The sequence below is a fragment of the Emys orbicularis genome, chromosome 8 (assembly GCF_028017835.1).
Source record: "Emys orbicularis isolate rEmyOrb1 chromosome 8, rEmyOrb1.hap1, whole genome shotgun sequence".
Taxonomy (NCBI): domain Eukaryota; kingdom Metazoa; phylum Chordata; order Testudines; family Emydidae; genus Emys; species Emys orbicularis.
The window spans coordinates 60,910,648-60,937,324 of NC_088690.1; the positions used below are offsets into that span (position 1 = coordinate 60,910,648).

At 51.7% G+C, this 26,677-nt stretch overlaps 1 protein-coding gene across 1 annotated transcript in view; it reads left to right on the forward strand.

Moving 5' to 3' along the window:
- Nucleotides 1-26,453, forward strand: part of ASTN1 (astrotactin 1) — a 209,462-nt gene extending 183,009 nt beyond the window's left edge. Inside the window, exons 17-22 of the mRNA XM_065409136.1 lie at nucleotides 15,571-15,839; nucleotides 16,506-16,639; nucleotides 17,347-17,498; nucleotides 19,231-19,366; nucleotides 21,151-21,251; nucleotides 26,266-26,453. Of these exons, the coding sequence (XP_065265208.1) occupies nucleotides 15,571-15,839; nucleotides 16,506-16,639; nucleotides 17,347-17,498; nucleotides 19,231-19,366; nucleotides 21,151-21,251; nucleotides 26,266-26,453 (980 nt within the window). The remainder of the gene's footprint in view (nucleotides 1-15,570; nucleotides 15,840-16,505; nucleotides 16,640-17,346; nucleotides 17,499-19,230; nucleotides 19,367-21,150; nucleotides 21,252-26,265) is intronic.
- The last annotated feature ends 224 nt before the right edge of the window (nucleotides 26,454-26,677 follow it).

Consider the following 26,677-nt stretch of genomic DNA (forward strand, 5'->3'; position numbering starts at 1 on the left):
TTCGCGGGGCTTTTCCTGTCTACCTGGCCAGTGCATCTGAGATGAGAGTGCTGTCCAGAGCGGTCACAATGAAGCACTGTGGGATAGCTCCCGGAGGCCACTAATGTCGAATTCCGTCCTCACTACCCAATTCCGACCCCCATAAGGCCGATTTTATCGCTAATCCCCTCGTCGAGGTGGTGTAAAGAAACCGGTTTAAAGGGCCCTTTAAGTCGAAAGAAAGGGCTTCGTCGTGTAAACGTGTCCAGGCTTAAGTCGACTTAACGCAGCTAAAGTCGACCTAAACTCGTAGTGTAGACCAGGCCTTATATAAGCTTGCAGCATCCAGCGGGCATAACTGGACACTGCAAGATGGAGGTTCCCAGGGTTGTGTCTGGGACTGGAGATATTGGCTAGTGTCATTCACTTGCAAGTAGCTGGACGCAGCTTACATGCCAGAGGCTGTGTGTGAACAGCCCGGGGGGGGGGGGGGGGGGGTGGTCCTCACAGCAGGGCAGGGTAAGGCTGGCTCCCAGAGTCAAGGATTGGAGTGACCTAGCAGATCACTGGTCCAGATAACACCAGAGGGGAACATCACACCACCCTCTTTAGTATTAAGTCCACTGTAGTTCAGCGGCAGGATCTCTCTGAGCACAGCGACTTTTCTTTTCTCTATTTCCTCCTTTTTTTCCCTCCAGTCTGGGCCGTTTCACCGTGGTCTCTTCCTTTCTGCAGGTCTCGCAGTCTTCTTCCTTCCTTCCTGTACAGTATCTCCTTTCAGCTTCCCTCCTGTTCCAACACCTGCCACTTTCTCCTCTTAGCTTTTAGTTGGTGAATGTCCAGATATTGATTGAAAAATTGCAAGAGACAAACCATTCTCTGTGGCTGCTGCTTTCCTCCTGCGCCTGCAAAGCTGACCCAAAGTGGTCCATTTCCAGCACAATGGGGAAGCTAAGAAGTGCCCTTTCTCCTTTTTGGTTTAACAGGCTTGTTTTGTTTGCAGGGGTTTCTGAGTGAGGTTAGCACTGTCCTATTTCTCGGCAAAATGTTTAAACAGTAAGTTCTATTGAGCGTAGAAGATGGAGACAAACTGACTTATTAACTGAGGTGCTGGTTCTTCTCTGACCCCCCTTGTAATGATTGTCAATTGCACGCATCACACTGTGGGCTGAAGTTCCAGGGAAGTGGCCTCTGGGGTGAATGTGCAGTCTGTGCTGATGGAGTCCAAAGATTCCTCATCAGACTTAGCCCTCGGCTCTGTGCCTAGAGCAAACGCTGACTTTGAACAACTCAGTCCTGAGTAACTCTTCCTACTTCCTCTTCCTTCTCTCATGCTGCTTCCTGCCCAGATCAGCAGTACTGTAGAGGTCCGAGAGAGAAATTAAGTACATAATCCCTAGGGACAAGTAATAGTAGCAACACAGTAGAACCTCGATTTCATGAGCATCAATCTTACGAACGACCAGTTATACAAACCATTTTTTCTTGGCCGGGGGAAAACAAATCACACGAGATGAAGAACAAGTCTCCATCTCTTCACATTCCAGTGCCTTCAGTGCATTGGAAGTCACTTTGCAGTGGTGTGAAGGACATGAAGATAGCGATGCAGTGCACTGTTCTGCAACTTAGGCACTGGACCTCCCGTCCTTTTGAGATGCTCATTATTATGATCTTTTCAGTTTTATGAACTCCTCAATCCCAGGTTAGTTTGTAAAATAGGGGTTCTACTGTAACTAGAACTGCTTTCATATGATCTCCAGCTACAGCAAAAACAAAGCCCTGAACAATGAACATCCTTCGCCTAACTACTATTGGTGAGCTAAAGATCCCCTCCCACCCTACGTGGTTGTCCTATAGGAACTCCTGCATCCGGAGTCGTCGATGAGGCATGATTCCATGCTAAACCCCAGGGGCTAGTGCAAATGAGCACGACCCCACTGACATCAGTGGAGCTGTGCTAATTTACCCCAGCAGAGGATCTGACCTCCTGCTGACCTCGTCCTCAGTGCCCCCGGGATGCTGCCATGTAATATCAACCCCTGGCAGCTCAGTGCCACAGCACTGCAACATCTCTTGCCGTGACGTCCTCGCCGGCTGAAGCTGAAGGAGGCAGGAGCATCTCCTCCAATTTAAGATGGGGGGATCGGTTTAATCCTTATGTCTCGTAGGGCCACGTTCTGCTCTCCGTTGACTTCAGGAGCCTTACTCAGGCTTGGTGCTGGTGTGGCCCAGCGCACAGTTTGGCCACAGCGTCATTTTCCAGTGTCGGGTGGTTGCCAGCTGGAGGGCAGAGAAATGACACGTGAATCCTACCTTTTCATGTCCGAGAAAATGACTGTCCCATGCCGAGTGCTTCCTGTGGAGTGGGCATTCCGGTAGCTCCAGCTAAGTGACATCAATGCGCTTTCCTTTGAAGTGGGAAGGATCTGTCAGCCTCTCTGTTCAAAGCAAATGACAACGAGACAGGCCGGCAGATCAAAGTTCCCTTTCTCATGCCAGCCAGGTGGGTTTTTAATGGGTCCCTCTTTCATCGGAAGCACCTCCCACGTCCTCTGCCAGTTACATGAAAGAATCAGGGAAAATCCATACTGTCCATGTGGGAGAAAAAAGGGACACCTCAGTAGATGCCAGGAGAAGCCCTGGAAGTTCAAGAACTACCCACCTATTCCCCTTTTCCTGCTGGGTGCGCTGGAGTTTCACAGAGAGAGCCACTGCCATGTCAGTCCATCCGGCTCTGGCAAACCGAATGGTCAGGAGAGATGCCTGGGGATTTGAATATCACCAGCTTTACTAAATCCTGAACACGTGGCTGCATAGCCACTCCTGGCCATGCTGGTGTGACAGCCGCTGTCTTGGCCAGCACACCAGGGACTGACCTGGAGACTTTCAGAGCAAAATATGTGAGCTGCTATAGCTTGAGCTACAGAACCAAGTCTCCCTAGCGGGGCCTGTAAACAACTTGTGTCCTTTGTGGACTGATACAGATGGAGACCAGTAACACTCACCAGTGGGTTACACTGGCCAGGGAAATGTTTCTCTCTCCGCCTGGATCCCGGAGACTCGTGGCAAAATGCAAAACATGCAGTTAACCTGCAGCAATTAGAACTTTGCATTGGTGATTTGCATTCCAAGATAAACATGTCTCAGCTGTTTCTCAGCTCTCATTGAAATCAATGGGAATTAGGTACCTAGATACTTTTGAGGAGCTGGGCTTAAGTCTTCTAGCTAGAAGTTATAGCTGATCTATTAACCTCTTATGTGGACCAAGCACTAGAGGGGGACAAAGACCCACGCTCTCCTACTGCAGAACCTGCTGAGTGCATGTGCAAATGCTTGAGCAATTACACTAGAGTCCCTGGTTCTTTTGGGCCGGGCATGCAAGGATCCAGATTGCACTTCTTGCCAATGCAGGGTGATGGTAGGTGGATTAGGAGTCCTCACACCCTTCCCGCAGAGCTATGCACAACCTGGCTGAAAGTTTTTACACTACTGCAGACTTACTCGACTCTGCCTTGGTTTGTCTCATGTCCCTTTTTATTTGCACAGATTGTTCATTGCAAAGTTCATGAGAGCTGAGAGGCTGTTTGCAAAGAGCTGATTGGATCCATGTACATATGCCGTCCATTTGCAGTGACTGCTAAGTAGTAAGAGACCTTGCGAGGCCTGCTGCAAAATAGTTCTGGCCTAGTCTGGAAAAGAAAGCATGGTATCATTCTAAAGATCCATAGGCCTGCAAGCCACCTGCTGATGTTTGCAGGGACTGAGAAAACATACTTCACATGCAGCAAAATACTCATTTGAGATCCTGTCCCAACCCACCTAGAGATGGAGCATTCCTGGGTCATCGCATGCATCCCACCCTCCCCATTTGTACCGATCACCTGGCCTACGACAGCTAGTCCCTAATGGCTGGAGAGACACGTTTTGAAATAGTCTGTGGGCCTTTCGAAACAATACTGACACTTCCCCTGTGATAGCCGGAGATCGTGGGTTTTTTAAACACTTAAATTCTTGCGATCCAGAGCATATGTTCTCTTGTTATCTTTTAATTAGTTTCTGTTATAAATGTAATACCAAGTGTTCGTGCCGGTGGCGGAGGCTGCTGCCGCTGTTGGAGCTGGGGATGGCGCATAGCAGCCTCAACACTTTGCGTGTGAAGTCAGAGCCTCATTACCATTCCCATTTCCCACCCACCCTCCTGGCTGCTTCCCCACCGGGCAGCTCCTAGGCCGCGGATCTCCCGATTGCGCCTCGTAATCGTTGTTTAATTCGTGGTCGTTGTCCCAGATGCTCCAGGATCAGAGGCACAAAGGTGCCAGGAAGAGCCTTAGGGGCGCAGTTAGGGCTCAGCTCCACCTAGGGATTGTTGAGCGGAAATGTGGTGTCCTGTGGAAAGGATTTCACCTCTAGGCCATAGGGGCTTGCACGGGCCTTTGCTGCAGAGTGAGATGAATACAGGCTGGAGAGGGGCCTAAGAGTTTCCTGGGCCAAGTGAAAGAAGGGGGAAGGATGCCACCTTCTCCAGACTGGGAGGCTCTAGCCACTGCTCACGTTGCCTTCTCCATGCCCCTCCAGCCTGTACAAAGAGGCATCGTCCATAATAGCTTCCATTAATCACCTGCCCTCTCCCCATGTCCCTCTGCTTTGGACCCCCAGCGCACTGAGCGTATGGGGAGGAAGCGGTGCTTTAACTCAGGGGGCTGGGACAGCAGCCAGATAATCAGGGCAGCTTCTAAAACCATCACCGTTGAGCAACGCAAGACTTGTCTCCTCCTGAGGCTGACCAAGCCCCCCATCCTAGTCAGACCCCCCAAGAGTATGGGCTTGTAGTGGGGCAGTTGCCCCACTCTGGTATGGAAAGGGTTAAAGCAAGCCAAAGAGGCTGTGCAGAGCCCCAGCCAATCATGGAAGGGCTTATTGGGAGCCAATCAAGTGGAGGCTTGAAAGCAGCCTATCAGGGCCAGGCTGGGCCTTATAAGACGGCTGTAGGGCAGAGAGGAAGGCAGTCTCTCCCTGGAGGGCAAAGGGAGAACAACTGGCTCTTAGAGTAAGGGTGGGGAAACTTTTTGACCCGAGGGCCACATCTGGGTATGAAAATTGTATGGTGGGCCATGAATGCTCATGAAATTGGGGGTTGGGGTGTGGGAGGGGGTGAGGGCTCCAGTTGGGGGTGTGGGCTTGGGGGTGGGGCCAGAAATGAGGAGTTCAGGGTGCAGGAGGAGGCTGGGGCAGGAGGTTGGGGTGCACGGGGCGTGTGGCTCCAGCTGGGGGTGTGGGCTCTGGGTGGGGGCTGGGGATGAGGGGTTGGGGTTGAAGGAGGGTGCTCTGGGCTGGGACCAAGGGATTTGGAGGGCGGGAGGGGGATCAGGTCTGGGTCAGGGGGTCAGGGGTACAGGCTCCAGGTGGTGCTTACCTCAAGCAGCTCCCGGAAGTAGCAGCATGTCCCCCTTCCAGCTCCTATGCAGAGGCGCGGCCAGGCAGCGGTTCCCAGCCAATTGGAGCTGCAAAGGCAATGCTTGGGGCGGGGGCAGCATGCGGAGCCCCCTGGCTGCCCCTGTGTGTAGGAGCCAGAGGGTGGACATGCCGCTGCTTCCAGGAGTTGTGTGAAACCACAGCACACGCGGCGTGGGACAAGCCCCTGACCCCACTCCCCGGCTGGAGCGCCGGAGCAGGGAAAGCCCTGGACCCTGGTCCCTAGCAGGAGCTCGAGGACCAGATTAAAATGTCTGAAGGGACGGATGTGGCTCCCAGGCCATAGTTTGCCCACCCCTGTCTTAGAGAAGTACCTAAGACAGAGCAGTGTTGGGCTGGGTCAGCAGAGGCTGGGAGAGCTCTAGGCTGACGACTGCCAGACTGGGGCCCTGACACAACGGCGCAGAGAAGGTGCTGGGACTACAGGGAAGTGGCCCAGGGAAGTAGGCAGTAAGGGAGAGTTTGAGGAGGGCAGTAAGTGGCTGCTGCTAGAGGGTCCCTGGGTTGGGGCCCAGAGTAGCGGGCAGGCCTGGGCCCTCCCTCTCTCCCCCCCCCATTTGCCAGTGATGAGAGTGGCTAAGCCGGACTGCAGTTTGCCCTTGGAGGAAGAGGCTAGACTGAGGACTGCAGTGAGCCATTGAGGCGAGTGATAGAGCCAGAAGCTGCCGGTCCCCCGGAAGTGGGGGGAGAGCCAGCGGAGCAGGCACAGCCGGAGGGCAGTGTCCAGAAGCAGATGCCGTGGTCCGGGAGTGACGTGGGTCCGACTGTGAGGACGATGGAGACCGAGAGTGTAACGGTTGGCGACACACCACTAGCGACGGCGCACCGCTGAAAGAGCTAATTCCCAAACCAACCAGCAGGAGGCTGGAATGAGACATCTGCTAACCCTCCGCGGCTCTTCCAGCTTGAACTGGAGAGTCTGTCTTCTGTTGTTCCCCATTTTTTTCTTCTCTCTCTGTGTGAATTCAGGGCCTGTCCACAGTGCGCAGAGCCAGGTTTTCATGAGCTCAGCTCTCGTTTAGGCCGTAATAAGAGTGAGCTTATCCAAAGCGCCCAGCAGTTGGCAGCTCCCGCTGTGCCATTGGCGGGTGGGTTTTCAGAAGCTCCCAGCATCCAACGGCATGAGCTCTTTTGAAGATCTAACCACTTATTTTGAGGCCCAAAGAGGAGCTGAGTTCTTTTGAAAATTCTGCTCCGTCCTGTGAGGTGACAAGCTCTCTTGTCTCCCGTTGATGGGAAGGCTGTCTCCTGTTGATGGGAAGGTTGAGAGAAGGCTGTCTCAAAATGCTGGGCCTTGCCTTTTTCTCTGAAGGCAACAAGACTCTCAGCCATCCAGCCGTCTTGACCTTTCCCAGGAATGAGCCCCATATCTGTGGGGTCGTCATTGTGAAAGCCCCTGCTCCTGCACACAGGTGAGTCGCTCTCAAGCTCTGCTGTTCCAGTGTGATGCGACTGTCATGACAGGTGACAGTCATGGAGGGCGAGGCTGTCCCTCAGGTAACTGGGGCTGGCCCCATCTCAGCTTGCAAAGATGGGAACCACCATTCCTTTTACACAGGCTGTCAAATGGCTATCGGAGGGGAACAACTTCTGGGCACTGCAGACCTGAGGTGGTTTCTGACCATCAGCTTAGGAGTCAAACGCTCCATATCCCCAACCCCTTTATGTTCCAGTTCTGCTAGATAGGCTGGTGTTGGTTTTGATGGTGGAAATACCTAAAATCATACCTGACAGATTGAAGGAAATGACTCTTACAACATCTTGTGTTGCCACTTATTTAGTTACTAGTTGATGATGGTCTTGTTCCCTGGTAGAACAGAAGACTTTCCTGACCTGCATAGCTGGTGTTTGTAAGTTATGGGCTGGGAGCTCAGAGCCTGTGCATGGGAACTTTTGCATTATTTTAAATGGAAATAAATAATAACATGATCATCCCCAAGGGCAAATTCACCCTGCTCCACTGTTGTGACTCTGTTACTATTGCATCGGGGCCATCAGTTTACAAAATATCTCCATCTCGCAAGCCAGCATCGTCACCTTGCAATGCCATGCTGTAACACAAGATCCTCAGAGATGTTTCAGGGACACTTTTGATGTCCTGCTAGCAAAGTTACTGGATGGCCTGCTCAAAATCAGGACAGTCCTATGTGAATCCGGACCGCTGACTGCCCGATTGTGGGTGGAATACTGTGCTCCACTGTGGTCATTGTATTAGGAGAAGGTCATCGTAGAAATTGAGAAGCTACTGCAAAGGGCAAAGAGAATGTGTCAAGGACTCCAGGGTCTTGGGTATTGACTAGGATGTTATGTCCTTTGGAAAGGAAGAGATGCAAAAGGGCAACTCGGTGAGTTATTCAAAATCCCAAAGGGACAGGATTGAGAGAAGCGATGTGGCTGTTTGAAGTGAAGGGAAGGCCAAGAGCTCAAGGAACTAGAGGTGAGATGCCTTTAGAGAGCATCGTTTATAGATTACAGACATTGCCCAGCACAGCAGCAGGATGAACAGCTTTTAGACAGAGCTAGAAGAATGTTTGTAAGGCAAAGGTATTGTGGGATCCAACTGCTAAGCCCAACTGGTGGGAAAAGAAGGAGATGGGCTCTTCCTCTAGACTTTTATGTGCCCTCCATTATGTCCCACATCTGCCAAAAAGCCCCAGCTCCTGTTGCCAGTGACCTTGCTGGATTTCAGTGCTAAATTCACACGCTGCCTCCAGATGTAGGCAGAAGCAGTCAGGTCCCAACCCTCTCTTGTCCTATGCCGCTCTGGGCGTTGCAAACCTGGCTTGTCTCTACCCTCTTTACACTGATGATGTTGTTCAGAGTCATATATGTACACAAAATCTGGATCCAGTCCCAGAACAAGCAGATAGCTGCTCCCCAGCCAGCCCTTCGCACGCACTACTCTCTCCCCCACTGCTAACAGAGATTAGAGCATCTTGAATCCCGCTGGGATACTTAGTTCCACCTCTCTCCGTGTCTTGTTCTCACTCGGCAGGTAGAAGCCAGGTGCGCTCTGCCAATCCCGAAGCACACTGCTATGAACACACTGCCAGGATTTGTTTGGCTTTGCAGGAAGCTGGGCACAGCTGCTGTCTTTGCTGGGTAGAAGCCAAGGAGGCTGGAGAGCCTTTCTTCCTCTCCTTCTCGTGTGTCGTGGCTCTTCTCCTCTCTCTCTCTCTCTCTCTCATCCACCCACCCACCCCCATGTATGTGTGGTGAACCAGGACAGTGGGCTCAGTAGTGCCTGCAATTGCCCAGAACAGCAGCCACCTGCCCTTGCAATGCTCTAGACCATTCTCAAGCCTGCCTAGATCCTTTTGCAGCTCGCTCCCAGCTCCAGCACAAAGGAGAGGCAGAGGTGAGGGAAAGCCAGGAAGAACAGGAGTTAATAGGCATCGGGGCCTAGTCGTCTCCTCAGATCCAAGCGCACCCCCACCCGTGAAGTCAGTAGGAGTTGAAGGAGGGCCCGATCGGGTGCTGGAGAAGGTACATTAGTTCAGCACATTCTTGCTCTTCGGGGTGATAGGGAGAGCTGTCTGGTGTCTGGGTACCTCTTTGATGGAGCCCACGCTCTTCTCAGTTCCCTGTTCCAGATTAGGACTTTCTACACCTGATCTTGAAGGACACTTACTATGTCTGCTCAGCATCTAATACGGATCTCCCTTCCAGGTAGGATTTTCAGGCGTCTCAGCACCCAGCAGCTTGCATAGAGAACACGCGCACACAGACAGCAGGAGCTGCTGGGTGGGGAGGTCTTTTGACAATCTGGCCTCATATTTTCAGAGCGCAGCAGCAGCAAGAAAATGCTGCCTTTCTTTTCAATCGAGAAGTTTCATTTGAAGATTTCCCCCTGGGTATATTGGGCTGTTTCGCCCCATGCAGTGTTATTCGATAGAAACTTTCCTTGAAAAGAAAGACACTTCACTTAATTCACTCGTTAGTGGAGATTGTCCAGCTTCCGAGGACATGAGCCCATTGCCTCATATCAGCCTGCAGCTCATTTCTGCTGTTTGATCCAGGAGCTTTTGGAGGAACTATACTGCACATTGCTGCAGGAGTGGAATTGATTTTAAATAGGTCTTTTAAATCATTGCTGTCATATGCTATTCCCAGGCCTGGAACAATTCATGGCGTCACCGCACCACCTAGTGGTCTCTTTGCTGTAGGTTGTTTTAGCTGTTGAATATATTGCAACACTGTAGGTATAGGTGTACCTGGTTAATAGCAAGCAGAGACCATTCAGAGTATCTCGAGCTACTTTGATATCATAGGGACTCTGCAAAACACTGCGTTAAGAAGCAATTCTGCTCCCCTCACCAAAGCGGTCTCATACAAATCAAAGTGATGTCAGTCAGCAATTTTAATCATGATTTAAATCAACAAGCAGGAACCCTTGATTTAAATCAGCAATTTTAATCTTGTTTTGCATTTATACTTTTTAGTTGGTAACCATTAAAAGATGTTTAGTCACAATGAAATACAGCCTTTTCATCAAATGGGGTCTTTGCTAACCAGGAGAATACACTATATCTATACACATTTATTCATTCGGATTCTTGTTTTTTTTACCTATTTTTTTATGTTGGAAAATGGTGAATGACACATTGCTTATTTACTTAATTTTTTACTTTATATTTGTGTCAAGACTCATTTGGCTGGAAATTGGATTTCAATTAAAAATGCACAAAAACAGCATTTAAAATTAGTTTGTTATTGGTTAAATAAACCTACCTTAAAGTGTGCTGGATACATAAGAGAAAAGTAATTATCAAAATATATTTTGTATTTAAAACCAAGTGAAGTATTAGGAAGGAAGTATTATCGGTAGTTAGTGAATTGAATTGATGTGGTTCTGTCTGAGTGCTAGTCCCTATGTGTATTCCACCCGTGGGCACGCATCCACCCCATGCACCTGAGACTGGAAAATCATGCAAGTAATGTCCGTTAGTCCACGCCTCTGCCCTGGAGCTCCTCGTGGTCAGCACTGAGGAGGGGATAAGGAGAGGTGTGAGCTGACTGTCTCCCCAGTTTTTTCTTATCACCACATGACTTGATTCAGAATCCTCTGTGTCTGTAGCTATCTTTGCATTGTCTCTCTTATCTGTAAACATAATTGTAAATAGTTCTTAGTGTTTTTAGTAATCTCTCTATAGTTAGTGTAGACTAGTTTTTCCCTGCCCTGAGACTCTCTCTGTTTCCCCCCTCGGGGGGACTGTGCCCAGAGTTCTGGATTTAAGAACTGTCTCCTGTCCTCCCTCCATCTCGGTCAGCAGTGACCACCAGCACTATCTTTACTGCTCTGAGGAGGCTCGTATCTCCTCCAAGTGAAATATCTGCTTCTGCTTCCCTCCCTGGACCTGAGAGGGACAACAGCTCTATCTGAGGAAGTACCTGATGGACAAAGCTAGGAGACCCCAGTCGTATCCAGGCCCTTGAGCAGCGCTCCTCCGAGCACTAGCTTCAGGGCAGAGGCCAGATCTAATAAAGCCAAAGACCCGTTGTCTTGGGTTCTCATGAGAGATGGGGATGCTCTCACAGACACAAGAACAGATCCCCTTCCGGATTTGCTCCCAAGAGAAAGGGTCCCTCCCCGACTCCTTCCAAATCAGGTGAGTCCTCATACTCCAGTCCTAAAGACCTAGGCCCACGCAAGCCACCCAATCACGAGGGTAAGGCACTCCGGAGCAAGAAACCAAAGGTATCAACTCCGGTACCAGTTAGTAAACTGAAGAATCAGTATCTGCCAGCACCGACAAAGAGCTCCAGGCAGAACTCTTCTCCCTTAAACGGTACGAGCCCGATCCTGTAAGTACCTGCTAACCACTAAGCCCATGGATACATCAGATCCAACAATACCGATTACCAGGACCAGGGTAGATTGAGACTTATACCTTCCTGGAGGATATCTTCACTCTTCTGTACCCACAATCTCCTCTGCTTTCAGGTCCAGTCCTTCTGAGGAATGTTTCAACACCAGAAGTGGACTCCACCTCAGGGAGAGAGAGCTGCTTCCCTACTCCATCCACAAGCAAGCAGCGACAGTACTGCCATGGAACTAGATTCTATCTTTTCCTCAATCTAATGTTCAGGATGAACCATCGCCTCCATAAACAAAGGTTAGCCTGGACAGGGCTTCTAGACTTTTCTGGACTCATCCTCCAACCAGACAAAACTACCCTCCCAGAGACTATTGGTACCTGATGCCTTGGGGTCCCCCCAGCCAGCCTTCAAAATATACTGGCCCTGTTGGGGTCCATGGGATATGCATGGCACCCTGGATCTGTGTGAGAGTCTCACAAGCCCTCTTCCCCCAGACAACAGCAACAGGCTCTGCCGGAGTATACAGAGGAGAAAGATGTCGAGAGCCAGATCCACTGGTACCAGCGTTACTCGTGTGTATCATCATCCTCACCCAATGGGCAATTGCCCCATCTTTGCCATCCCCACCTGATGACCAGAGACAATACAAGAACTCTTGCAGATGGTGACATCTGAACCTCAGATCCCATTTGAGGAAGTTAATGGCATGCAGCATACACTCTTGGACATCCTACAGCCCAGTGGACCCAATCAGGTAGCTCTGCCAGGCTTTCATGGAACCAGCCAGGGTGGTATGGCACATGCTTGCGTCATGCATCTGTATCCCCAAAGTAGCTGAGAGATGATACTTTGTCCCTGAAAAGGGGCAGAATTTTTGTTCACCCATCCTGCCCCCAACTTCCTAGTAGCACAAGCAGTTGTAGAAAGATCTGGGCAACCACACTCCAAGACCACATCTGCGGACAAGGGCACTAAACACCTTGAACTTCTGGGGAGAAAAGCGGTCATATCCACCAGCGTCCAGTTTAGAATCATTAACTTCCAGGCCCTACTAGCTAAGTATGATTTTATGAACTACTTCATATTCTTGGAGTTTAAAGATACACGTCTTCAGGAGGAAAGGGCCCAATTCCCAAACCTTTGTTGACAAGGGTAGACTCATGGCAACAACTTGACTCCACGCTGCGGTTGACGTGGCCGATACCACATCTAGAGCAACCACAGTAGTATTGTGGAGTGAATCATGGCTTCTCTCTTCAGGGTTCAAGGTTCAGAACAACATCAAGCATTTACCCTTTGACCCAGCTAATCTCTTTATTGAAAAGACAGTCAATTCTTTGCACTAGTTATGACTCCAGGTCAACCCTCCACTCCATAGGCATTTATACTCTGGCCCCAAAGAAGAAACATCATAAACAGGTGTATATATCAATGCCTCTTCTACAACCTTTCTACCACTAACGACCATATGATCCACCACGTAATTATCAGACACTGCAAAGACCAAGGTATGCAGCTCCATCCACCTCAACGTCCGCCACCCAATCTCATCCACCGGCTAAAGGTCACTTTTGACAGGACGTTCAAGAGTTGCCAGCCATCATTGACACCATCCTCATCTATTTCCCAAACCTTTGGTGGCTGCCTAGTGTACATTTGTAAGGTGCCAACTTGGAGTTGCATCCATCCCTTCACAAAGTCCAAGCCACTTCTGAAAATGCAGCCTTTGGAACGGCAGCATTACAGTAATCTATATCGCCTGCATCCTTGCACCCCCCTGACGACTGCTTACCAGTCACCCACATTTGGAGTACACATAGGGACCAGCTCACAAAGAAGAAGAGGAGGTTACTTACCTATAATTAGATGCTCTTCAAGATGTGTGGTCTGTCTGTATTCCACTACCCTCCCGCTTTCCCTTCTGCTTCAGATCATGATTGAACTAATGATTGAGAAGGAATGGTCTGCAAGATTTTAGAATGAGTAAATCTCATCTTCTTGTACTTTGTTTTTAGTTATTGCTTGGATATAGAAAACAAGCTTTCCTGATTTTTCAACTGCCAGTCAGTTTCTCAACTTTGACTGAATTAGTCATTGAACTGAACCAGTTGAATAAGTTGAAATGAAGAAAATATTCTCGCTGCAGAAGAGGCTACTGCTATCAAAAGCTGGTTTAGCCCTTCAGCAAGCTGGTTCCAGGTGCTTAGCCAGTGACAGCTACCAGTTCAGTGATTTGACTTTCTTTAAACTTCGGTAGCAAATACAGATTGCTTAATATTATTTGTTAATTTGAATGGTTTTAATACATTATAGCAAGTTTAAGCCTTAAAATAGATTGTCAATTTCAAATTTAGTTTTAAATAGGTTTATTTTTTAAAAAAATATTTAAATTAAATAATCTTAACTTTAAATCATTTTTTAAATTTAAAATAAAAAAATCTGATTTTTATTTATATATTTATTTATTTTGAATAAGTGATTTTTATCCACCTTTCCAACAAGTGTCAAAACTAGATTTCCGAGAGAGAACAAGGAGAGAGGCTTTTGGGGAGGAAAATAAAATGGTTCTTATAACTATTGCAGTGCTCCTTTTTGTCTATTAATAAAAACGGGACTTGCATACAATGTTAACTACTTAATAATTAGGCTCGGCAGGATTAGATTTTTTCAGTAAATGTTGATTTCACCATATAAACACAACCGGATGAAAAAACATCTCCATCAATGATGATAGAAATTTACAAATAGGCAACGTAAGTACTTACTAGAGTTTGTTTGAAGGATAGTTACTTTGTATATTTTGACATTTGATGTTGACAATTTGTGTTTTTTAACAGTTGTAAAGCTGTAACTTTTTGAATCGCAACGTCTGTCATTAAATAAATATTATCTAACCCCCCCATAATTGCTTGCAACTGTGAACATTTAAATTAATACAAATAGAAAAAATGCTTAAAACTCATAATTTTGCACAACTGTGAAAACTGAAATAGATAAACATGTAAAAAATTGATCATGGGCTCTTCAGGCTAGAAGACAAAGGTATAATGAGATCCAATGGCTGGAAGTTCAAGCTAGAAGAATTCAGGCTGAAAAGTCGGTGCCCGTTTTTTACAATTAGGGTAATTAGCCACTAGAACAGCTTACCAAGGGTTGTGGTGGATTTGTCCATCACTGGCAATTTTTCAATCAAGGTTGGATTCCCCCCACCCCTCCTTCTCCCAAAAGACATGCTCTGGTTCAAACATGAATGAATTCTGGGAAGTCTGTGTTATTTACTCTGACCTCCTGTAGGATCACAGCGGTCCCCTCTGGCTGTAGCATCTTTGAAACTATGAATCCTGCCAAGCCTATTAATAATAATAATGCTTTGTGATGTTTTCCACTCCTAGATTCCAAAGTGCTTTACAAAGGTTGGTCAGCGTCATTATCCCCCATTTTACAGATGGGGGAACTGAGGTACAGAGAGGTTCATGCAAGAATTTCCAAAGGAGGGGCCTGATCCAAAGTTCCTTTTCTTTAAATTCAGTGGGCTTTGGATCAGGTCTTCCTAGTTGTCTTACATAAAAGCCTAAAGTGAAATGCATGATGTGGAGACTCTGTGCTACACTGCCCTCTAGTGGGTGGAATGAGAGCTGATGAAATGCTTGCTTTGAATTTATAATGCTCCCCCCCTCCAAAAAAAATTGTAATGTTTTAAATTGAAAAACATCTATTCTTTTCACTCTGCTCTTACCCACAAAGGGCTAAAAGGATTTCCCTTAAACTTAACAAGAATTACTCCTGGGCTTGAGACCAAGCATGGAACGTTTCACCCCAAAAGGAGGATTTTTAAGGAAGTTCTCCAGATGTGAAAGCAGGTCCAAGTGGAAGCCAGAATAAACCTTTACTCTCACTATGCCCCCCTGCCCCATCTGCAGGAGAGAGGCTCCCTCCAGTGGAGATTTCAGTCACTGCAGATGGAATTCAGTCCTCTTGCAAATAGCCTGGGGACTCGGGCTCTGCGCGTGAGCGGCATGGAGGGGCAGCCGGAGAAGCAAACCCCCAGCCGGAGGCCAGGATGTGGGGAAATGGAAGCACAGAGACGTTTAGGTCACTTGCCAGTGACAGAGCAGGGAAAGGAACTCAGAGGTCATGATGCCTGGTCCCTGGTTTAATCACCAGTCAGTATTTCGTGACTATGAAGTGAAGTGTGGCCATCTATGGTACTGGAAGAGCCATGGGCTGTAGAGGGAGAACAGGTGAGGGCATTATGGGTTGGCCTGATTTCCCATCCCCCCTCTTTCTCTCATTTCACAGGCAATTCCCCCTCTGACGAGTCCGAGGAGCGAGAGCGGGACCCCAAGGTTCTCACCTTCCCCGAATACATCGCCAGTCTGTCGGAGTCGGGCACCAAGCGGATGGCAGCTGGAGTCCGCATGGATTGCCAGAGCAGAGGCCGCTGCCCCTCCTCATGCCCGCTTTGCCATGTGACTTCGAGCCCAGACACGCCAGCCGAGCCAATTCTGCTGGAGGTCACCAAAGCAGCGCCCATTTATGAGCTGGTCACCAACAACCAAACCCAGAGGGTGAGGAGCCGGTTGCTGAGAGAGGGGTAGAATGTGGCAGGGTTGTGATTGGCTGAGCTGAGGTTATTAGCAGCGAATGGCTCTGGCAGGCCTGGAATGACAGACAGCCCTTGTGTGGCGTGGCCGGCTGGCAGCATTGCTGCTTGCCTTTCCACCTCTCCTTATTGAGCCAGCCTGGTGTTTGCCACGTGGAGCACGTAGGTACAGCTTAAAGGGGTGTAGCACGTGGTGAGGAACTGCCAGAGAGCGTCCCAGAGACAGGCATCTGCCTTGGCGGGGCTGTGTGAGGTCACCATAGTGACCAGGCACTTGGCACGCTGCCATCCAGCTTATCAGGTCAGAGCACCAGCCACCATTCAGCATGCGTGGGAGTAAACAGACCCAGGCCTGGCTCAGCAATTGCCACTTGAAACCAGCTGCAGATGGGTGAAGGCTGAACGCCTCTGCCCCACCCCATTAATGGCCCCCATCCCTTTTGACTTCTCTCTGTGTCCCCTCTTTGCCAGGAGGTCTCAGAGCTCCCAGCTGCTGGCAGTGCGCTCAGGGCTGTGTGGGGAGCGGCATGCACAGAAAGTTACAGGGTTTCAGATGCCAGCGGCACAGCGGGTGATGAGGGTGGGGTGCCGTTCCTGCTTGCCTGGCCCTAACCCTCCTTCTCTATCTCAGCTGTTGCAGGAGGCCACCATGAGCACCCTGTGGTGTTCCGGGAGTGGGGATGTCATTGAAGACTGGTGCCGGTGCGACTCGAGTGCTTTTGGCGCCGACGGGCTCCCAACCTGCGCACCCCTCCCACACCCGGTGTACGTCTCTCCCACGCTGATTTCGCCCCCCTCCGCAGAGATTATTCCTCTTGAAGGGGACTTCGGTGCTGGTGCAGGGTGCCGGAGCCAGAGGCCCAGAACCAGCGTGTAGCTGGAAGCCGGGGTGGTGGCAGCAGCTCGAGCTTCCCCCGCTCCACCCTGTAGAAGGCCTTGATCCCTGACCCCGAGTGACGACCTTCTGGCATGCGGGGGAGTTGAGTGTGGCATAAAGGTTTCAGCAGCACTCGCTTGAAACCAGCTGCCTTCCCCAGGCAGGGCTGGGCGGTCTCAGAAATCAGTGGGACGTCTGCACAAATGAAAACTACACCAGGCTTGACTGGTGCTGCAGCTTTCCTCCCCAGTGCAGGAGCAACTTAGGCACAGGATGGGCTGGATGAGGAGGGGAAGCAGCTGGCCCTGACCTCTGTGCACTGGCTATTCTGGGCTGCAGGCAGCCATGCAAGGCTCCCACCGGTCACCTTTGCCCCACACCCTACGGATCATGTCTTCACAGCCCTGCTTCCTGGGAGGCACAGGGCATAACCCAGCCCGTGAGGACAGTGAGTCTCCAGTAGCTCAGAGGGAGCAATGGGTGGAGCCAGCCCCACACTGAAGAGGGTTGGGAAGAAAGGAACGGCACTGTTAGGGGTGGGCAGGAGCTGCCTATTCACAGGGTCTGACCCTCCTTAGTTTTCCCTCTTCCTCAGGCTGCGGCTCTCCACGGTGCACGAGCCGAGCAGCACCTTGGTGGTGTTGGAATGGGAGCACTCAGAGCCGCCAATCGGAGTGCAGATCGTCGATTACCTCATCCGTCAGGAGAAGATCACCGACCGAATGGATCATTCCAAAGTGGAGACCGGTGAGGGCAGTGACGGAGGGTGCTGCTCCTGCAGCAGCCAGAACTGGGCTCGGCTCGGGCTCCTCCTTTGCTCTGGGGGCGGGGTGGCACTGGCAGCCAATAATGTTCATTCCTGGCTGGATGAGGAACACACTCATCACAGCTCTGCCTTTTGCAGCATTGGCTTGGTAGCAAAGGATGAAATCAAGAGCAGAATGCTTTCAATGGTGAGGGGTGGGCCTCCATCCAGCAAAGTACTTAAGCCCAGGCTGAACTTTAAGCCCATGCTTAAATACTTTGCTGGATTGGGGTCATAGCTGCCTATTTTCACTTACTTGCAGCATTCCGAAATCCGTCTCTTCTTGGTCTGAAAGCCTGCACCCTAAATTCCTCCCCAAGGTTATTTCTGAACTCCATGTATCTGTTTTCATTCCGAAACCCTGTGCCTCTGCTCAGGAGAGGAGACTTCATTCCCTCGACCTCAGATGTTCCTTAACGTTCTACCTGCAGAGAACCAAATCTATCAGAAAATCACCTAGGCTATTTCTTGCCATAGTGCAAAGGTCACTGGGACGAGCTATATCCTCTCAGGAAATCTCTAAATGGATTCCTGGGTGCATCATGGTGTGCTCCCAATTAGCACATATCACTCCACCAGAGCACACGCTGCCTCTCCAGCATCCTTCCAGGAAGTACCATTACTGGACACATGCAGAGCGGCAGACTGGAGTTCCAGTCACACATTCCCAAAACCGAACACACCAGTTTGGGCCTCGGCTGCGGATGCAGCCGTGGGAACTGCAGTGCTTCAACACATCTGTCTTACCAGCATCTTCGCACCCTCCTCCTGACAGAATACACTTGCCCACCGCCCACGCATGGGATACACACAGGAACCAGCGCTCGAAGAAGAAGTGGAGATTACTTAGCCGTAACTGGAGGTTCTTTGAAATGTGTGGTCCCTGTCTATATTCCACTGCCCGCCCTCCTTCCCCTCTGCTTCCGATCCTACTGGATTCGTGGTAAGAACAGGAACCGGAGAGGCGTCAACCCGCTCTGGCTCTTATTCCCTCAGTCTGGTGGACGAGGAGAACTGTGTGGGCCAATGGACACCACTTGTTAGCATTTCCAGCCTTGGGCACAAGGCATGCATCCCCACCCACGTGTGGAATACAGACAGGGACCACCACGCATCTCAAAGAACAGCCGGTTGCAGGCAAGTAACCTTCATTCACAATCACACCAGTCTCCATCCTCACTTCTTAGGCTGGAGACTCAGTGATTGTGACGCTATTTGTATTTCTGTGTCTGCAACGGGGACACTAAGGCTTTTCCTCACCTGAAAAAGCTCCATAGAACTTCCACTTGCCCCCTAGCAGAGAGGTCACCGGCCTAAGAACCTTGATCGTGTGCTGCAGCTCAGGGTCAAGGCAGGACACAAGAGCAACATAAACATTTTTCCTACCCTTCCCACCAATGCATTTTCTCCCCTTCCATAGCTCCCAATTGGCTAATCTCACACGGGAGGCAGTGCACGATGCATCACTCCAAATCACCAATAGTCAGCCTGTTACAAGGTCCTTTCCTCGTTGCTCCTGACCCTCCAGGAAATGTCTGATCCGTCACTAGGTATTGGGCTCAGTTGGCCTGTCTTGTGACCCATTGTAGCCTCTCCTCACCCATCATCCCCTGCTTAGGTTCTGGGGCATGGGAAGATAATTGCCTAAAATCTCCTTTTCCCCTCTTTCCCTAGAGACGGTGCTGAGTTTGGTGGATGACATCATCTCCGGAGCCAAATCCCCCTGCGCGATGCCGGCACAAGTACCCGACAAGCTGTCCACCACCATCTCCTTGATCATTCGCTGCCTGGAGCCTGACACCACCTACACGTGAGTGACGCTGCCTCTAATTGGCTACGCCCGACCTCGTGAGTAACACTGCCGCTTCTGATTGGCTACTCCCAAGCTTTCTCCTCATCTTTTTGGGGGGCATGGAGAAAGGGAGCATTCATTCTCCATTCTCTTGCGTGGCAAGCACCCCCCTATTGGTTGATGCTGGATGTGCTCCTGGAACTATGCACAAATATTAAATTATCATCACCACCGTGTTGGCTAAGCTTGCCAGGGCTGTCCACTCAGCTGGACAGCATTTCCCTGTCGGTGACATGATAATTCTTGAATGCCGCATTTGATCGAGTCCGGAAAAAGTTCGAGACTTCAAGGGCCAGAACTCTATTGATTTTGGGGAAAATGGGGAAACCAAAATGGGGACAAATGGATGGAGCCCCATCAGCTGTTCAGCACAGCCACAGCTTCATGCACCTCTGCAGTTGTCTGAAGACCAAAGAACTGTTTGATGGCACCTGTTAATGTCTTCCAGCCTAACGATACCCCATCTCATCTGTGCCTACCTCCCACTAGGGTTTAACATGCTTACACCCTGAATGATTCTTCTCCCAGACAGAAGGAATAACGGTGGAGGAAGGGGAGTGGGAGGGAACAGAGCCCCTCACATGGGGGAAGGGGCAGACAAAGCCTCTGGCAAACGGGGTGGGGGAGATTGGCGTGATTAGGGATGTGGGGCATACAGAGCAGCTGGCATGGGCAGAGGAAGAATGGGGAACCCTGGTATGGGAGGAGGTAATGAGGGGCACCCAGAGCCCCATGGATGAAGGAGTCTCTGAAATAGATTGGGGTGGAGTGTGGCACACAGAGAGGTTGTGAGGGGCAAGGAGCCCCTGGTGTACGCCAGGAGCTGGGCCTACATAGGCTGCGAAGGGTGCATCCCCTGGGGGTGTCAGTGGAGAGGGGAATCCGGGCACAGCAGCATGTGGGTATCCCCCTCACCTGCACTGGAGGGTTATTTTGCATTTGCAGTCATGACCCAGCTGCTGATGGCAACGCCGTGCTCCATGGATCTGTAGATTCAGAGATGTGAAGCCCAGCAGCAGCCACGCAGAGCACGCGTGGCAGTGTTGGAAAGATCCTTACCTCCTGCCCTTCTTACACCTGCTTGATGGTATTGTCCAGCCTCACCTTCTGCCAGGCCCACAGTATGACTCCAGTCCACATGGGATGTAGACTCTCACTGAGCGCCTGGACTGATGCCTGACTTACCTACAGCCCCACTCCCCTGGCTGCAATGGAGGAGGCTCATGATGCGGTCGCACCAAGGCTGCTATAATTCTGTTCTTTCCTTGTCACCTGCTCCAAGGCTGGGCCCAGGGTGGAGTTTACGCACAGTGAGCACCTCCGATGGCATCAGGATGGAGACAGCAGGCTCTTCCCTGCTGCTGGCCGGGGCTCTGCTCTGCATCATGCGCCAGGGCTCTGTGAATTGGCAGGGCTGTCAGTGCCCCGAGTACCAGCCCCAGCAGAGAGCTGCCTGCACTAGCCTGAGGTCACTGTGCTGCAAAGGGGATGCCAAGCCTCTTGTATTGAGTTCTCACCTCCCACTGGGTCTGCATGGAAAAGCAGCACAGGCCAGTTTGGGGCACCTGTGTCAAGCAGAGCAAAGTGATGTGCATGGTAGGACAGCCCCTTATCTCCTAGGCAATTAGTTGCATACATTCCTCCTGATGGGGGTCTGCTGTGTGCACTTGCATGTGTGAGCTCCAGATTCCCCAGTCTGTCCGTCATCTCCGTGCTGTGATAACATCTCCCCTCTCCCCCAGGTTCACGCTTTGGGGAGTTGATAACACGGGGAGACGCTCCAGGTCAAGTGATGTGACGGTCAAGACCCCATGCCCAGTGGTAGATGATGTGAAGGCTCAAGGTAACAGTGGGGGTGCTTAAGGGGGTGCCCTCCCCCCGGCAAAGCCCTGGTCTGACATGCTGGACTTCACTGCAGTGGATTGTCAGAGCATGGTTAAGCAGAACACAGAGCAGGCGAACCCCCACTCTTCTTTTGTTGGGCTAGTTGAAGAGATATGCCCAAGCCAAACCATGGGTATGAACGGCCCTGAAGTTGGGTGGAATCCAGATCCTGGTTGGTTTTGGCGTCTCTGTAATGGCCGTACCTGAAACTCCAGAATTGAACACCCCTATAAACACTGGTGGTGTTTGGATCCGGATCGAAGCTTCTCAGATCCAGCCTGTCCCTAGTTATCTGTCTGGTTCAGACTGCAAGACCCTTGGGGTAGGAACTTTGGCCCAGATCCTCAATGGGAACTAGGCACCTAAACATCTCTGAGGTTCTGGGCCTCTGTCGTCATCTTTGTCTATGCCTACCTACAGCACTGCATTAGTAAATAATGACGATAAAGCGTGATGAGAACGAAGCACCCTCTTGGGGCTCCATGCATCTGATCTCAAAGGTTATGGGGACTTTGGAGGCTCTTGATGTAATTATTGCCTGAGGATGCACGGCTGCTTCTCTGTTGTTCATGCCGGGACAGAACGTTGTTAGAGGCAGTGGGAATCAGGTCAATACATCTAGATTGTGCAGGTGGAATGAGTGTGTTTGTTTAAAAATAACATCTCATTCTGCTTGGATGGGAGGTAATGGGATGCATTGTTCTGAGTATGGGATGGGATGACTGGTGATGGGGGAGACAGCCCTACTCTTCTGAATAAACCAGTTCAGATCCCACTCAGCAGTAATCAAGTGGTTCCCACATGATGGCTGTCGGTTAGGTGGCCTCTCCCAAGCATCAGATCTCGGCCCCGTTCCCATTACTATAGGAATAATTTGCTGCCCCAATAGACAGTATCGTCCATTTACGGTTCTCAGTGTGGGGTATCTCGCCCGAAAACCAAGCCCCAGAGCCAGCAGTAATTGGAAGCCTGATTCACTAGAGAGACCAGGGTGTGAATGGTTGCAGGAACTGTAGCTGGAGTCCCTCCAGGTTAGGATCGAGGCTGATGGGAGGGTGAGTGGATGGAAACTTGCCTTGCCATTGGTTGTTCAGGCTGATGGCGAAGTGTTAGAAAAGTCCCCAAAGGGTTGGCCATGTCTGTGGCTAGTACAAAAAAATAGAGTCCATGAGCTTCGACAGGAATAGAAACCCTCCTGCTTCAGGGCATAAGCCAGCCTTAGTGATGGGGGTTAGGAGGCATCTTCACCAGGGCCGGATTAACTTTTTGTGGGCCCGGCGCCAAACATTTGTGGGCCCCCCGGGGAATAATTGTAAAAGGGGCCGGGGGTAAAAGCACAGTGGGGCAGGAGCTAGGGTTGGTCTCTGGAGCATGGGAGGGGTCAGGGTAAACTGCAAGCGCAGCAGGGCTGGGGAGGGGGTAAACAGGATCCCCCTCCCCACTTCTGCCCACATAGAGCGGGTACCTACCTGGTTCTAGCCCATTCTCTTTGTCTCTCTCTGCACTGAGCTGCCCCTCCTCCCACAGCAGCAGGAGAAGTTCTCTTCCAGCCCTCTGGGGTGGGTGTTGGGAGTGGGAGGAGCGGAGGCTAATGTGGTTACTCCTGTAACCGGACATTTAGTTTCCAGTCAGCACTGCTAACCACTCAGGTCCCATTTTCTACTGGAGTTTCGAGTCTAAAACTGGATACCTGGCAACAGGGCTGCCAGAAAAGCCTGAGGGGGGGGAGGGGCAAGCAATCATTTTTAAAAGTAAGAGGGCTAAGCCTTAAGGGTGGGGGGCAAGTGGTGGGTGGGCTAGGGAGTGGAGAGGAGCTAGTGGGCAGGGCCATGTCTGCTGTACTGCCCAGGTAGGTTGGAGACTGTGGGGATCTGCTGACACAGTATCCACCCTGCGCGCGCACGCACACACACACACACACACACACACACACACACACACACACACACACACACACACACACACACACACACACACACACACACACCCATTGTTTATTATAAATTTTCAAAAATGAATACAGTGGAGTCACATCTTACGCGGGTGTTAGGTTCTAAGGTCAGCGCGTAAGAGGAAAATCGCGTATAGTGAAAATTACCATAAAGTACAGTACACACAGTATACATAGTATATACTGTCTACACTAGAACAGGGGTCCTCAACCTACGGCACGCATGCCAAAGGTGGCAAGCAAGCAGATTTTTTTTTTTTTAATGGCAGGCTGCAGGTCCTGGCCACCACTGAGCCTGCGGCTGGCCTGTGGTTCCGTTCACTCAGCTGCCAGCCAGGGTCCCAGCCGGCAACTCCACTCACCCTCCTGGTGTTCACCCAGGCCAGCAGGAAGCTGAGCAGGGCCGGTGGCCGAGACCCTGGCTGGCAAGGGGCCGGCAGCCGGAACCCCAGATCGTCAGCGGGCTGAGCAGGGCCGGTGGCTGGGACCTCAGCCCGCTGCCAGACGGGGTCCCGGCCGCCGGATCCGCTCAGCCTCCTGGCGGCCTGGGTGAACGGAACCCCAGGCCAACAGGAGGCTAAGCGGGGCCGGTGGCCGGGACCCCGACTGGCAAGGGGCTGGCAGCCAGAACCCCAGACTGGCAGCGGGCTGAGCGGGGCCGGCAGCTGGGACCTCAGCCCGCTACCAGCTGGGGTCCCTGCCGCCAGCTCCGCTCAGCTTCCTGCCGGCCTGGGTGAACGGAACCCCAGGCCGGCGGACGGAACCCTGGGTGAACGGAACCCCAGGCCAGCGGACGGAACCCTGGGTGAACGGAACCCCAGACTGTTCAGCCAGGCCGGCAGGAGGCTGAGCGGAGCTGGCTGGGACCCCAGCAGGCTGAGCGGGCTGAGTGGGGCTGGCGGCTGGGACCCCGGCTGGCAGGAGCCGGCCCTGCTCAGCCCACTGCCAGCTGAGTGAACAGAACCTCAGGTCGGCAGCAGGTTCAGCGGCAGCCAGGACCCGCAGCCTGCCATTAAAAAAAAAAACCGGCTTGCGTGCCACCTTTGGCATGCGTGCTGCAGGTTGAGGACCCCTGTTCTAGTGTATACTGTACTTTATGGTAATTTTCACTATATGCGATTTTCCTCTTATGCGGTGACTTTAGAACCTAACCCCCGTGTAAGATGTGACTCCACTGTAGTGTAAAAAAAAATTTTTGGACACCGCTTTTTGGCACCCCCAAATCTTGGCACCCTAGGCGGTTGTCTAGTTCACCTAGTGGTTACACCGGCCCTGACAGTATCCCCAGCCCAGGTGATGTGACAGCCAGTGGTGGATTTAGAGTTAGTGGGGCCCCCCAGCCCTGTGCTCAGCTTCATTTTTGGGGCTCCTCCTCGGGACCCAGTCAAGAAAAAGAACATTCTCTCTTATCTCCCCCTGCCCCCGTTTTTCATTCTTTTTTTCTTCATCCTCCTCCCATAAGTAATAGCAAGTAAATGAAAATAAAGTGAGGTACCTTGATTGTTCTTGTAGTCTAACTTATTTTTCCACAGACCACTTGAAAATCACGGAGGGTCTCGACAGACCACTTAATGATCTTTCCAAATATTATAAAAAAATGTTCGGGTGTGGGGTCTGGCCAGGAGCTAGGGCGAGGGAGGAGGCTCAGCGTTGGGGCAGGAGGTTGGGGTGTGGAGTGCTTACCTGGGGCAGCTCCTGTTTGGTTCTCAGGATGGGGGTGGGGATGTGGAGGGGTGCAGGAGTCAGGGCAGGGGGCTGGGGAGGTGTGGGGGGTGCAGGGTTCAGGGAAGGGGGCTGGGAGTGTGTGAGGGGGTGCAGGGGACCAGGGAGGTGTGAGGGGGTGCAGGAGTCAGGGCAGGGGGCTGGGGGGCATGAGGGGGGATGCAGGAGTCAGGGCTGGGGAGGTGTGGGGGGGTGCAGGAGTCAGAGCAGGGAGCTGAGGAGGTGTGAGGGGAGTGCAGGGGTCAGGACGGGGCTGGATGTGTGTGAGGCAGTGCAGGGGGTGGGTGTGGGGGGTGTGCAGAAGTCAGGGCAGGGGACTGGGGGGGTGAGGGGATGCAGGGGGCTGGGGCGGTGCAGGGGTTAGGGTGGGCAGAGGGCTGGGGGGTGGGCTGGGGTCGGGGGGGGTGCTCACGCAGGGGGCTGGAGGGGGTATATGCCCCAATTCCAGCCCCTTCCCCAAGGCCTCACCTCCGCCTCTTCTCCTCTTCCTCTCCGGAGCGGCATGCTGCGGCTCGCTCCTCCTCCTCTCCCCCCTCCTGCTGGCAAGGAGCTGATCTAGCTGACCGGCGGCAGGCAGGGAGGGGGCTGAGGGAACATAGCACGCTGGGGAAAGAGGCGGGGGAGAGGCCTGGCTCCCGCCTCTTCTTCTCCTCTTCCTCCCCAGAGCGACGTGCTGCGGCTCCCCCCTCCCCCCAGCAAGGCTGATCCAGCTGATCGGCGGCAGGGAGGGGAGAGGGAACGTAGCATGTTGGGGAAAGGGGCGGGGCAGGAGCCAGGCTGCCAGCAGAGGCTGCCACGGAGCCGCAGCAGCTCCCAGCGTCAAGCTTCTCTGACCCCACAGGAGAGAGCGGGGTGGAGAAGAGTGCGCTGGGGCCCCTTTCAACCATGGGCCCGGCGCCACTGGCGCCATTGTAAATCCAGTATTGATCTTCACCTGGGCACAGGTTATCTCATAAGTGCCTGTTGCAGGGTTCCTTGCACCTTCCTCTACAGCAGCTGGTATTGGCCACTGTCCGAGACATGCCATTGGACTAGAGGGACCAAAGATCTAATCCAGTCTGGGAAATCCTGTATGTTCCACTGTCCCTCCTTCTAGAATATGACCTGGTGACACGGTGTAAATTCCAGGACACCCGGGGGGAATCCTGGCCTTATTGACGTCAGTAAGAGTTTGCTCTGGACTGCAGTTGGTTCAGGATTTTGCCCCGGGGCTCTTTACTTGATAACTGACCTGGTTTGAGGCTACATTTCCTTTCTGTCTGACAAACGCACTGACAGCCCTCTCTGCCATCCTACTCAGAAATAGCAGACAAGATCTACAATCTCTTCAATGGCTACACCAGCGGCAAGGAGCAGCAGACAGCTTACAACACTCTGCTGGACCTGGGCTCGCCCAGCCTGCACCGGGTCCTCTACCACTACAACCAGCACTACGAGAGCTTCGGGGAGTTCACCTGGCGGTGTGAAGATGAATTAGGACCCAGGTAAGCCTGATAGCTGTGCCGGCTAGCGTAGCAGCTCTGCCTGACCAACACACCCCTGAGACTTATTACCATTAAGAAGGTTAGATTTGGCAGATTGTATTACTGTGGCACATACAGGCCCAAAATGAGATCCAGGCCTCACTGCAGTTACAAGCTGCACTGCTGCTGTGCCCCAGGGAGGACTCGGATGTGGGGGAGGGCACTTGGCATTTGCACTTCCCCCTCCCC